Below are 13449 nucleotides of genomic sequence, written 5' to 3'. Positions count from 1 at the left end.
TTTTCTTTAAAGACAGGGTCTTGCTCTGTTGCCTAGGCTGGAGTGCAGTGAAATGATCTCGGCTCACTGCAACCTCTGCCTCCTGGGTTCAAGCAATTCTCCTGCCTCAGCTTCCCAAGTAGCTGGGATTACAGGCACACACCACCACACTGGGCTAATTTTTGTAGTTTTAGTAGAGATGGAGTTTCACCATGTTGGCCAGGCTGATCTGGAACGCTTGACTCAAGTGATCCACCCGCCTTGGCCTCCCAAAGTGCTGGGATTACAGATGTGAGCCCCTGCACGTGGTCAAATGACTGCTGTGACGTTTTTGCACTTTTCCACACTACCTCATGGTCTTCATTATGATCAACATTAATGGACTGTGGGAAACTCTATCAAGTGGCTGTCCCATAAGTTCACTTACCCCTTAAATAGTATCATAGTATATAGCAAGGGTTTCATGGCCAGCTGTTTCCTCATCCATTCGCATGGTTTCAGCTCCTAGCTATACAACAATGACCCAGATTTATTTTTCTAGTCATCTCCTTCCCAAGCTGCAGATGCTTCCCAGTGACAGGCTGCCGCCAGCTCAGCCAGTCCAGTATAATCGGGCCTTCCTGATGGCCCAGCCCCTTCCTTCCTGAGCAGCGTCTCCTCATCTACCCCTGTTCCTCAGCTTTGGCGGTGGCATTCTCATTCACTTACCACTCTAGCTAACAACTGAAATCATACTCCTGTTCCCCATCCTCCATGTGCATATCAGTCTGTGTTCTAAATGTCACCTAAATGATGCATCCCTGCTCAGCATTCTGGCTGCTGCTGTTTTAAGTCCCACGATTTCTCACCTGGAAAATACTGTAACAGCTACCGAACAGGTCCCCTTGCCTCCAGGCCTGCACGCTCCTCTCCACTTGTGGCCAGGATTGTACTAAAAGTAAAGCCAACATGTATCTCTACTGGATATATTCTTTTTTTAGAAGCAGTTTTTACTTAGACGCCCAGGCTGGAATGCAGTGGTGCAATCTTGGCTCACTGCAGCCTTCACCTCCTGGGTTCAAGCAATTCTCCTGCCTCAGCCTCCTGAGTAGCTGGGATTATAGGCACCTACCACCATGCCCGGCTAATTTTTTTATTTTTAGTAGAGACGAGGTTTCACCATGTTGGCCAGGCTGGTCTCGAACTCCTGACCTCAGTTGCTCCACCTGCTGTGGCCTCCCAAAGTGTGGGATTACAGGAATGAGCCACCGCGCCTGGCCTCTACCGGACATTTTTAACAAACGTAAAAGACTCCATATTGGCCTTGGGGAAAAAATCCAAACATACTAAGCACACCATTTATGATTTGAGTGACCGAAACCTTCCAGTCCACATTCACATCTAGACACTGCCTTCCCCCTTTATTCACGCCTCCTCTCCCCTCCCAGGCCCAGCCATGGATTCCTCCACACCTCTTGTCCATATCTTATGCACAGTATCCTCTCTGCCTGGAGTGGACGCTCTTCTTTCCACTCCCCTCCTGTCATTGACCCCTCAGGCTCTTCCTCACTTACTCAGTTTTTAAGTCTTAAATATCTTCAGTTGAATTTCCCCCGTCTTTCAAGCAAGTTCATTGTGCCTTCTAATGTGCCCTTCAAAGCACACATTTAAGATTTGATTCTATAGTGATTTGTTTATAGTCCTCTTCTTGCCGTGTAGAATTAGGAATTCCTCAAGATCAAGGCCAGTGTCTCTGTAATTTTGGTAGTTCTCTCACCTTGTGCTTGGCACTTATCAGGTGCTTAGACTTCAATAATGAATGATTTTATTACCAAGATGGGAGCTAGGGAAAGGTAGTTTTCTCCTTACCAATATGCTAACGCTCAGTGTTTTTTATGCACAAATGTTTTCCTATAAACTGTTTAAACAACATTTCTATGACAAACACATATGGACACAAATCAGGGAACAGCAGACACTGGGATCTCCCTAAGGGTGGAAGATGGAAGGTGGGAGGAGGGAGAAGAGCAGAAAAACAATTGGGTACTGGGCTTAGTACCTGAGTGATGAAATAATCTGTACAACAGACTGCTGTGATTCAAGTTTACCCATATAATAAACCTGCACGTGTACCCCTGAACCTAAAATAAAAGTTAAAGCAGTCAGAATAATTAAGAAATAAAACCCACATCTTGCAAAGAAAAAATAATAAATAATACTTGTAGCGTTAGGAATTCAGTCATAAAGGAGAGCTGTAATTCTCTTCAATACATTTTCTGTTATGTCCGACAAGCCAGTTAGTCAGCAGATCATTTTGTGTCAGCCTTTGAAATAGATGACAGTTAGATTTAAAACAGTCTGCATCTACAGCAGACATTTTGCCTCTAGGATAAGATTCTTCCTAGAGTTGTGTTGAATAAAAACTGGTGCAATAGCGGGCCATGATTATGATCTTTTGGGTTCCTTTTGCTTTTTATTAATGTTAATCCTTGGAATCAGATTTTTCATCTAAATCAGGGGTATCCAGTCTTTGGGCTTCCCTGGGCAACATTGGAAGAAGAAGAATTGTCTAGTGCCACACATAAAATACACTAACACTAGCAATAGCTCGTGAGCTAAAAGAAAAAACCACAAATCTCATAATATTTTAAGAAAGTTTACAAATTTGTGTTGGGCCGCATTCACAGCTGTCCTGGGCCACATGCAGGCTGAGGGTTGCACAAGCTTGATCTAAATTAATGAAGTAAAAGTTATTTTGTATTTCAAAATTATTTTTTAGCCATCAGAATTAATACCTAACTCACATCTTTTTATACATTAGTCCTGATTATTTTTATTTTGTGAAACAAGATTTTAATTCTTCATTCACCACAAATGTCGAGTATTCCCATAATAGTGTAAAAACACTAGTGGATTTTCGTGCGTGAAATTGATGAGCTAGGTATAGCAGTATTGTGTATTTGGTGCCTACTCATCCCTAACAAACAGCGTTCAGCTCTCCATCTACTCGTTTTGCATTTTATTTTTAAAAAATCAATTGAGGCTCAGAAGTTAAGTAACTTCCCAAGGGCTGAACAGCTAGAAAGCAAAGAGCTTGAATAAGAACCCATTAGCTAGACCACCAGTCTTCCGGTAGTCACCACAGGGAAAGTTGGATGAAATGATGCAAAAGATTAGAAAATTATTTGAAGTAAACACTAGTTTGCATTGATAACTACTTTTGGAATATTTTCCTTCTAATCAAAAGTTTAAGAAATATTGTTAAAATGTATCTTACTGAGGAAGGTAACTTGCAAAAACAGTGTATTAAAAGCAGTATACACATTAATCAATACTTACCCAGGGTCTGTGAACTTCAGACTGCCTCACACTATATGGAATGTGTTGATTGGTTTACTGTTCCATTTTTGTCTAGAATTTTGGTTTAACAAGGCTATGTATTTAAAATTCTTTTAAAACTCTTTACAGCTAAGTCACTTTTGAGTTGTCGAATTCTAGAAGTGATTTTTCTTGAAGTAGGCTTTAATGAGAAATCTATTAATATACCGAAAACCAACTGTAGGCCAGAACAGAGCTATTTATCTCACTGACTTGTTTGAAGACAGAGTTGATAGCCACCTCAAGCTTAGCTCATTCTCTTCCTATCCACATCTGCTCTCAATTTGGACTTTGGCTGACTGTATTTATAAGTAAAAGGCCCTGCTCTTTCACCTGCAGAAATGCAGTTTTACCAATGGTACCTGTGTTTGAGACCCACTGTTTCTCCTTATCCTGTTCCTTGTCCTAATGCCAGTCTCTCAGTTCCTAATTTAGTACCCTTTGGTGTAGAATAGTGGTTCTCAGACTTTATTGTATAACAAAATAGACCTGGTTAAAATGCAGATCCTCAGTTCTTACGCCTGTTGCTTCTGACGAGGCTGGCTGGGGACGGCGTACAGGGATCTGCACTTTTAATGGTCATCCAGGTGGTTCTGATGCAGGTGCTCCAGGGACTACCCTTTGACACTGCTCTAGCTGTCTAGGATGTGGTTTCTTTTATGTAAAAAACACACTATGTAAAAATCAAATACGCATAGTAAGGATAATCTGAAGTAACTCCTGCTGAATTGAGTCCATTCTTATAAATAAGCTTTCAAATTTTACACATGCCCAGGACTGTTAGCAGCCTTTTTATCCTTGTGCCCTAAAAAATGACTCATGAGGGAGGAGGAGAGGCAGAACACCACCTGACTCGAAATCGCCCTTTTATTATATTGAAACTCTTGATTGAAACAGGATTGCTTTAAAGTCTGCCTCAGTTTTCTCAGGCCTGACTCTTAGAATATGTTGTCCGTTTTGCCGCCTAGCTCTCGCCTCCAGCCCACTTTTATTCCAAAATGTTCTCGTTTGTACGCGGAGTGTTTGCTGTTGTGATGATTAAAAAAAAGGGAGAGAGCATCTGTTCTGCAACATGTTGTTGGCCAGTGAACGAGCTGAAAAACAGCAAAGGCTTTTCAGGCTTCTCTTCAAGGGTGGGAGGAGGAACATTGGCACGGAGCGGCTAGAAGCTTAGGGGAGGCCCAGCTGGTACCCAGGCGCCAGGATCGAGATGGAAGCCTGGCTGAGTGGAATCTGCCTTGTCTTGCAGTCTTTTCAGCAGTGCTTCCACTAGAGAATTATGCCCTACGACCTCGAGGCGTCCATGGTGTATATGAATTAACTTCTCTCTTCTTCATCTCAGCTTGGGAAAAATAGCCAGTCAGATCCCATTTAGTGTTCTGTGCTGAGGCTCTCAAAGAGGCTAGAGTTCTAGGGCCGGGAACCGTGAGTCACACCTGTAATCCCAGCACTTCGCGAGGCCGAGGTGGGTGGTTCGCTTGAGGTCAGGAGTTCGAGACCAACCTGGCCAACATGGTGAAACTTCATCTCTACTCAAAACATGACAACAACAACAAAAAAGCAGCTGGAGTTCTAGTTTTAGCTCTGCCATTTCCATTCCCCTTTAGTAAAGTGTGGTGTATGATAACACCTATTTTATTCACTCAGAGCATTGTTACATCACGTGAAACAGATGTGATAGCAACTTGGAAGGTATGAACTGAGTTTTAAAGGTGAGGTGGCATTTATGGGAGGATTGATTTGATAGTGCTGGCCTTTTGTAAAAAATAAGTTCCTAATAAGTTATGATTTGTGGAAGACTTTGAAATTAGCCCTTATTGATTCGTTAATTTCATGCCCAAGAGTAATCAGCCATTTGGAGCTAATTTTGAAATTTAGAAAAAGAGTCTTCTCTACCACTTGTCTGCAAAATTTCTTGGTCGTTTGACAAAGAATCTTTAGGGAGGCAAACCCTGGAGCTCCATGAGTAGGGGATTATTCCACAGGGTGGGAAGACTTTTTCTATGAAGCATAAAAGTAACTCTATTTCACTTTACTCTCGCCAGTCTATAAGGTTGGCAGAACGGGTGGTATTTATTCCTACCTTCTGTATCAGGACACAGAGGCCCAGGAATCTGGACATGCCTCTTTGTGGGATAGTCTAGGTCCCACCTTTTTCTTCTTCTTTACGCCACTGCCTGTCCACAAAGCATCAATTTCATGTTTAAAACGACTTCTTGGTTACTTGTTCAGTTATATTACTACCTTCAATTTCAAACCCTGGCTTAAGGGAGTGACCAACAGTCACTTGCCATGGACATGTGTTGTGATCAGATTTCCCCTTGTGGAATGTGATGACATCATCACACTCCTACATTAGAAGGTAGTGTTCCCTCCTGGTTCTGAGGGATGGGGCACAGGAGAAGTGAGATAAAGGTTTGTTTAGCCTGAGAAGTGTATTGAGTGTGTGCTGTTGAAGAAAAAAGTCAAGGAGCCCAGAACTGAGGACAGGTGGCCAGTTTCCCAGGTCACCAGGAGAGAATGAGTGGGGGCCCACGGCAGGCAGAGCTGGAGGCAGGCTGCCCATTTCCCTCCTAGATGGTGCAGAGAGGGGGAATTCGGGGTGGGGGAGAGTCACCCCCAACAGCAGGCTGGCCAGAGCATCTGGGAAAGGTGCATGTATGCAGTTTGGGAATAGAATTGTCTCGTTTTCCTGTTTTTCTCTTCTTTCTGTCATACTGTCTTATGTAGCATGATGAAAATTTGCCTGGCACTTTCCTTTTTTATATTTTGGGCCTCGTTTACATAAAATCTCCTCCAAATTAGGAAAATTCTATTGCGTATAATGTCAAGAACAATAGTAGGGGAAGATAAAGACTTGAAGTGAGTGTATACTACACTGTAATACTTATGTATGTGTGTGCATATGTACCAAATTTGAATACTAGGCCAGCAGTGCTTAACTGTTATATTCTGTTATGGAACCCCACGCCTGTCTTCCAGGAATCTTCAAACACATTGGAATCAGTGGACTCTTGCAAGCCATACTATTTATCTGCACAGTTACTGTAGTCAGCTACTGGGCTGAGTGCTTCACCTGTGTTACTTCATCCTACAGAGAAGGCACTAATAATATCTTCATTTTAAAAATGAAGAAATGTAGGGTTAGGCCAGGCACGGTGGTTCACACCTATAATCTTAGCACTTTGAGAGGCCGAGGCAGGCGGATCATTTGAGGTCAGGAGTTCGAGACCAGCCTGGCCAACATAGTGAAACCCTATCTCTACTAAAACTACAAAAATTAGCCAGGCACAGAGGCGAGCACCTGTAATCCCAGCTTCTCAGGGGGCTGAGGCAGGAGAATCACTTGAACCCAGGAGGCAGAAGTTAACAGTGAGCAAAGATCGTGCCACTACACTCCAACCTGGGTGATAGAGGGAAACACCATCTTAAAAAAAAAAAAAGAAAAGAAAAGAAAGAAAGAAATGTATGCTTAGAAAGTTTAAATATTTTACTCAAGTGATATAGCAGCTAAGTGGTGTCGCTGAGATTTGAACCCAGGTAATTCTGGCTCTTTTCTATTAGGACATTTACTTATGTTGTTGAGCATTAAAATATTTATTATTGTCTCATAATGAAGCATGCTACTCAGATATAAAAACTAGGAAAGCATGTATCATTTCAAAAGAAGATTAACAATGTTGGTCCATGGCTGTGTAATGCTTTTCTCTGTAAACAGTACATTTATCAGTCAACAAAGGGAAATGAGTCTCTGTGAGATGGAAATAATAAAAGTGTGCCCTTTGCCTCTGAGAAGAACCCATGAGGGCTAAAAAAGTAATGGCTCCATTCCTGCCCTGCAGGGGAAGCTGCAGGAGGACCTGGAGGACTCCAGCTCTGTTTTCAGAGATTATGTTTGACTGTGGCACTGGGCCTTTTCCACGTATCAGCCCCATCATTATTTGAAAAGCAAAAGTTAAAGCATTTGAATTGTTACGATTTTTTTTTTCCTTGCACAGATACTCATGATTTAAACAGTCAGGGAGGGTCTTAACGTTTTTCTGTCACTGACCTAGAATTCTTCTCGGGTGGCTCACCGCAGAGTGGAAATACTCATTTCTCATCTCAGTATGGCCTTCCGCTTTATGGATGATTTTGTACATGAGTCTGCCTTCCTTTCCCCTCCTCCTTCCTCCCCTTCCCTCCCTTCTCCCCTTTTCCTTTCTTCTTTTCTGTTTTTTTCTTTCTCTTTAAATCCCGAGAACTGTATTTCCCCTTGTAAGCTGGATTGCTGGAGATAGCTTTCATAGTCGACAAACGTGTGTACCAGAGTTGCGCCACAGATCTCCAACAGGCAGTGGGCTGTTGGTGTTAATCATATACACGCTTTTAAAAACCAACGAATGGGATGATTAAAACAACGGGGACACAAGGACTACTTTGACTTCGTGTGGATTTTGTGTTTGTGTCATATGTTCTTTCAAATAGTCGCATGTATCACTGGGAGAAAATTCCATGCTTGCTTCTTCCAAATTCGGAACGATTTTGTGTTTGGTTTTGGCTTTGTTCGGTGTTTGATTAATTGAAAGTGAGTGGAATTCTGGAGAAGAAGCAAGGAGAGACTAGGCTGAGGACTGGAGCGAGAGCACACTCAGGGGTCACCGTCAATCTCTCCTCAGCTGTAGTCAGTGCAAGGGAAAGTCTGCAGCCTAAAATCAGGGTTATGCACACCCACCACCACACACACGTTGTGTCACAGCTGCCGAGGAGAGCTCTGAGAACCTTTAATACAGCATTTACACGTGCATCCTTTAAAAAATATCTCTTGAGTCTTTATATCACATAAATGTTTCCTTAGGAGCCCAGGCCAGTTCGTCCAAACTGAAGCCATTCGTGTGAGCGATCATTGCAGCCCAGCTGTTGCCCGAACAGCACACCCGACCAGTAAACAGAGCAAAGGTCTGTGCACAGCTGCAAGCTGATGTCACTGTCTGGGGCTGGGCCTGCTCTTTGGACTATTGCAGTAACAGCAGTGAACCACCCGTTCTCCCATCTGACCCATTTTCTCCCTTTCTCTTTCCCGTTTCTTCCCATGTGTCCTCCCTTCACCTCACTCATGGTGGCCAACAAAACTTCACGGGTCTGAGCCACATTTGTTTTGTTTTGTTTTGTTTGTAAACAGAGGAAACAACCCTGCCCAGTGGCTAATGGGAATGGACTTGTGTGTATCCTATTTGGTTTTAAAGGCTGATGTGCTGTAATTATATATTCAAACCAACAGTATTTTTATTATAAACAGATGTGTTAAAATCAGCCAGGGTAGCCTGCTGTTAACCTCTGCTTCGAAGCTCTTCTAGCCCAGGGCTTGAAGGCAGTCTCTTGTTTATTGCTGAGTCCCTGAGTTCACTGAGATGTTTCTGTCCTGGATATGAGCTTCCAGATAGGTTCAGATCATGCCCTTGCTTTTTATTTTTTAACTTTGCAAATACCTGAAATGTTAAGAGAAGCAAGTGAAAAGGCTGCATGAAACTAGGATTTCTCTGACTAGAAAGCTGTTTGATGCCTTCATTGACAGCTTGCAAAGTATTTTTCTGTTGTCGGCTTTTACAGAAAGTTCTAGTATGAGATTCACTCAAGGAGCCTTCAGAGTCAGAAGGTTGCTTGGCAGAAGCTAATGCTGTGTTTACTCGTTTGACTAACATTGGACTTCCGGATTCATTTTTTCTTCTGTGGTTACTAGTGTAATAGAAGGGAAAGTGAATGTGAAGAGCGTGTTCTCCAGTAGTCAAGACAATTACTATTTCTTACTAAATTCTTTTAAAGAAAAAAAAAAAAAAACTCGTGACATCCAGTCCCAACGGACTGAGTTCTGTGTGATGGTCCCTATAATCTGGCCTCCGTCTGTCTTTTTTGGGTCCCATCTTTTCTGCTTTGTGAGTTTCTTAATCGCTAAGGCACACTGCTCTGTCTCCCACTATTGCTCTTGCTGGGTTAGGATTTTCACCCTTGATGCCAGAATTTTATCTCTATCATTTGGCTGAGTTTGAAAATCTGACCAAATCATAACCACAGTGATGTACTCCTTAGGATGACTGTTATATATATTTGAAAAAATAGGTTCTGGTGAGGATGTGGAGAAATTAGAACCCTTTTGTGTAGTGCTGCTGATGGGAATGTAGAATGGTTCAGTCATGATGGAAAAGAGCACCATGGTCCTTCGAATAATTCTAATAGAACTGCTGTATGATTCAGCAATTCTTTCTGGGTATATACACCAAAGAATTGAAAGCAAGAATTGAATTAATAATAGAATTTCCCTGTGGTTCAGCAGTTCTTTCTGGGTATACACACCAAAGAACTGAAAAGCAGGGACTCAGGCATGTACTTGCCCCCCAATGTTCATAGCAGCATAATTCACAGTAGCCAACCCAAGTGTCCACGGATGGTGAATGGATACACAGATGTCATCTGTACATGCCGTGGAATATTATTATTATTATCATTACTATTTGAGACAGAGTCTTGCTCTGTCGCCCAGGCTGGACGGCATTATCTCGGCTCACGGCAACCTCCGCCCCTTGGGTTGAAGCATTCTCCTGCCTCAGCTTCCCAAGTAGCTGGGATTACGGATGCCCATCACCATGCCCAACTAATTTTCGTATTTTTAGTAGAGACAGGGTTTTGTCATGTTGGCCAGGCTGATCTCAAACTCCTGACCTCGGGTGATCCACCTGCCTCGGCTTCTCAAATGCTGGGATTACAGGCGTGCGCCACTGCATCCGGCATCACTGGCTCATTTCAACTGCATTTTTGGATGCAAAAATGTTTTGGGGTTATGTTATTTGCCCTTCAATAAATATTCGTGGATTTCTTTAATTTTTAAGGGTTCTCTTTAGCGGATACTATGCGTGCCATTATTTCAATATGGCCTGTTTTTCATCTGAAGGAAGACTGATTCGGGGCAAGTGACTTGGGTATTCCTGCCACCACATGGCATGTTCCTGAGGTAGCAAGTCAACACCATTGTGGGAAATTTATCCTGAGAACCTGCCAGTTTCACATTTCTTAGGTCGAATAAATTATTGAGCTAAAATAATTTATTTTTTCTGCCCTAAAATAATCTTTCTCCTTCCATAACTCCTGAAATGTTACTGCTTTCCAAAAGAGAAGGGTTAATTTAATAGATTTGCCAATAACCCTGTTGTATTAATCCACAGGCACTCTGGGGGTGTGGACAACATGTGTACCCCCTGAAAATTACAGTAGCTCTCTATTTGCCTGTATTTACACAGCAGTGACGGAAGACTGGAATGTCCAAAGTCAGGTTTCCTCAGGAATTCAGGATTTTCTAGGATTTATTGTAATGTGTGTACATATATCTCTGTGTTCTGCCATGTGGGTATTACATTGTTATTAATTCTATTTTGGTGGTGGGAAGAGGTAGGATGCTCTGATTTTCAGTTATGTTTATCAGACTACTTTGCCCTTTTATAATATATTAACCTTTAATTTTATAATGGTGCTTTTTTTTCTTTTTGGAGCTAGGGTCTCACTCTGTTGGCCAGGCTAGACAGGTGTGTGATCATGGCTCACTGCAGCCTCAATCTCCTGGGCTCAAGTGATCCTCCCACCTCAGCTTCCTGAGTAGCAAGGACTGTAGGCCCACACCATCAAGCCTGGATAAAGGTTATAAAATACATTTTTATTTTTCCATTTTTAGTAGAGATGGGGTTTCACCATGTTGACCAGGCTGGTCTTGAACTCTTGATTTTTTTAATTTTAAGAGATGGGGTTACCTGGGCTGGTCATGAACTCCCGGGCTCAAACGATCCTCCTGCCTCAGCTTCTCAAAATGCTAGAATTACAGGCATAAATCACCATGCCTGGCCTATATGAGTGCTTTTAAAATCTTAAGTTTTTTCCCTAAGATATTTGTGTTCTGGTGATCTGTGTTTAAGAGAGCCTAGTATTTCATTTTTATTAGTTTTGAAATAACAAATTGGAATCAGCTCAAACTAAGCACAAGCTTAAAGTCCATGTGGAGTTTCTTATCCCTGGTCTTTCCTGCTCCTGTCTGAGCTTCTCCCACACTGGCTGGCTGGGAGAAGGAGGAGTCCCTTGTCCTTAGAAATGTCTTGGCCTTTCTTGACCACTGTACTGACTGGTCACCACATGAGGGAAGATCTTCCCTTGGAAACCTGGCTCTTCTGAAGTACTTCTCTTACTGTTTTTTTTCCCTCGTGTTCTTCCCCCCACCCAATGGAGTCTTGCTCTGTCACCCAGGCTGAAGTGCAGTGGCATAATCTTGGCTCACTGCAAACTCCGCCTCCAGGATTCAAGCAATTCTCCTCCTTCAGCCTTCTGAGTAGCTGGGATTACAGGCAGCTGCCACCACACCTTGCTATTTTTGTATTTTTAAGAGAGACAGGGTTTCACCATGTTGACCAGGCTGGTCTTGAACTCCTGACCTCAGGTGATCCTCATACCTCAGCCTCCCATAGTGCTAGGATTACAGGTGTGAGCCACGGTGCTGTGTGCTCGTGTTCCTTTTTAGTTCACTTCTATACTGTTATGTTTGAAGTTGCGGTCACTAGAGACCCAAGACGACATTGGTTTATGCTTCAGGTGTCATCACAGCTCTGCATGACTGCTCTGAATATGGGACATTTCGCAGATGAAATGACCTCTTCCCTTTTCTTTCTTACCTCTTTTCAGTCACTGCTTCAACCACCTGTGAGAAATTAGAAAAAGCCAGGAATGAGTTACAAATAGCGTATGAAGCATTTGTCCAGCAGCACCAGGCTGAGAAAACAGAACGAGAGAATCGGCTTAAGGAATTTTACACCAGGGAGTATGAAAAGCTTCGGGACACCTACATTGAAGAAGCAGAGAAGTACAAAATACAATTGCAAGAGCAGGTCTGTGCTTTCGCAGCAAGAGCTTGTCCGTGGCTCTGCTGCTTACTTGAATTCTAACTGCTATTCACATCCTTTGATGAGCTTCTCTTTGTTTTTCAGTCTAATAGATTAAAAAGTATCTTTTCTTCTTCTTTTTTTTTTTTAAGGGACAGAGTCCCACTTTGTTGCCCAGACTGGAAGCTGGTGTACAGTGGCTTGATCTCAGCTCACTGCAGCCTCCGCCTCCCGGGTTCAAGCAGTTCTCCTGCCTCAGCCTACCGAGACTATAGGCACCCGCCACCACGCCCAGCTAATTTTTGTGTTTTTAGTAGAGATGGGTTTCACCATGTTGGCCAGGCTGGTCTTGAACTTCTGACCTCAGGTGATCTGCCTGTCTCAGAAACAGTATCTTTTTAATTGAATAATTTTTTATGACCAAAGCAATGTATATATGTTAAGTGACAGAAGGGAAGAAAAAAGGAAAAGATAAAATTAAAAAACAACCCTTTCTTTCTACACAGAAATAATCCCTTGTAAACATCGTAGGGGTTATGTTGCCAAACTATTGTTTTGCATTTCTTTATTTTTCTTAAATGGCATTTGTTTAAAAACCCCATTTTTTTTCACTAAATAGAATATCATAAACCTTTTTAATCTCGTAGCTCCCTTTGTAACTCAGTTTTTCATTTAGTAAATATCTACAGAGCACCTACTCCAGGCCAGGCATGTGCTAGGGACTGAGTGGTCAAATGACGGGCGTAGAGCACGTGGCCCTGTCACCGTGAAACACATCCTCATTGTCATTCCTTGTGACTGATGCAGCCATTTCCATCCATCTCCCCTGGAGAGCCTCTGTGTCTGTGTTCCTGAGGGTGGGGAAAGAGACAGAGGAGAGCTGCGTGGTAAATCCCACTTGCTCTGTATGCAGTGTGTGTGTGTGTACATAGAGTCTTGCTACGTTGCCCAGGCTGGTCTAGAACTGCTGGGCTCAAGAGATCCTCAACCTCTGCTTCCCAAAGTGCTGGGTTACATGGGTTACAAGTATGAACAACTGCCGTGTGTGTGTGTGTGTGTGTACACAGAGTCTTGCTATGTTGCCCAGGCTGGTCTCGAACTGCTGGGCTCAAGTGATCCTCAACCTCTGCCTCCCAAAGTGCTGGGTTACATGGGTTACAAGTATGAACGACTGCCGTGTGTTTGTGTGTGTGTGTGTGTGTGTGTGTGTGTGTGTGTGTGT

At 42.9% G+C, this 13449-nt stretch overlaps 1 protein-coding gene across 8 annotated transcripts in view; it reads left to right on the top strand.

Moving 5' to 3' along the window:
• Window positions 1–13449, top strand: part of MTUS1 (microtubule associated scaffold protein 1) — a 156502-nt gene that overhangs the window by 131342 nt on the left and 11711 nt on the right. For all 8 annotated transcript variants that reach the window (XM_017539641.2, XM_017539643.2, XM_037742409.1 and 5 more), the window contains one exon: window positions 12031–12233. In XM_017539641.2, the coding sequence (XP_017395130.1) occupies window positions 12031–12233 (203 nt within the window). The remainder of the gene's footprint in view (window positions 1–12030; window positions 12234–13449) is intronic.

The sequence above is a fragment of the Cebus imitator genome, unplaced genomic scaffold, assembly GCF_001604975.1.
Source record: "Cebus imitator isolate Cc_AM_T3 unplaced genomic scaffold, Cebus_imitator-1.0 Scaffold120, whole genome shotgun sequence".
Taxonomy (NCBI): domain Eukaryota; kingdom Metazoa; phylum Chordata; class Mammalia; order Primates; family Cebidae; genus Cebus; species Cebus imitator.
Note: the sequence above shows the minus strand (reverse complement) of the source record. Positions and strands in the feature narration are given on the sequence as shown.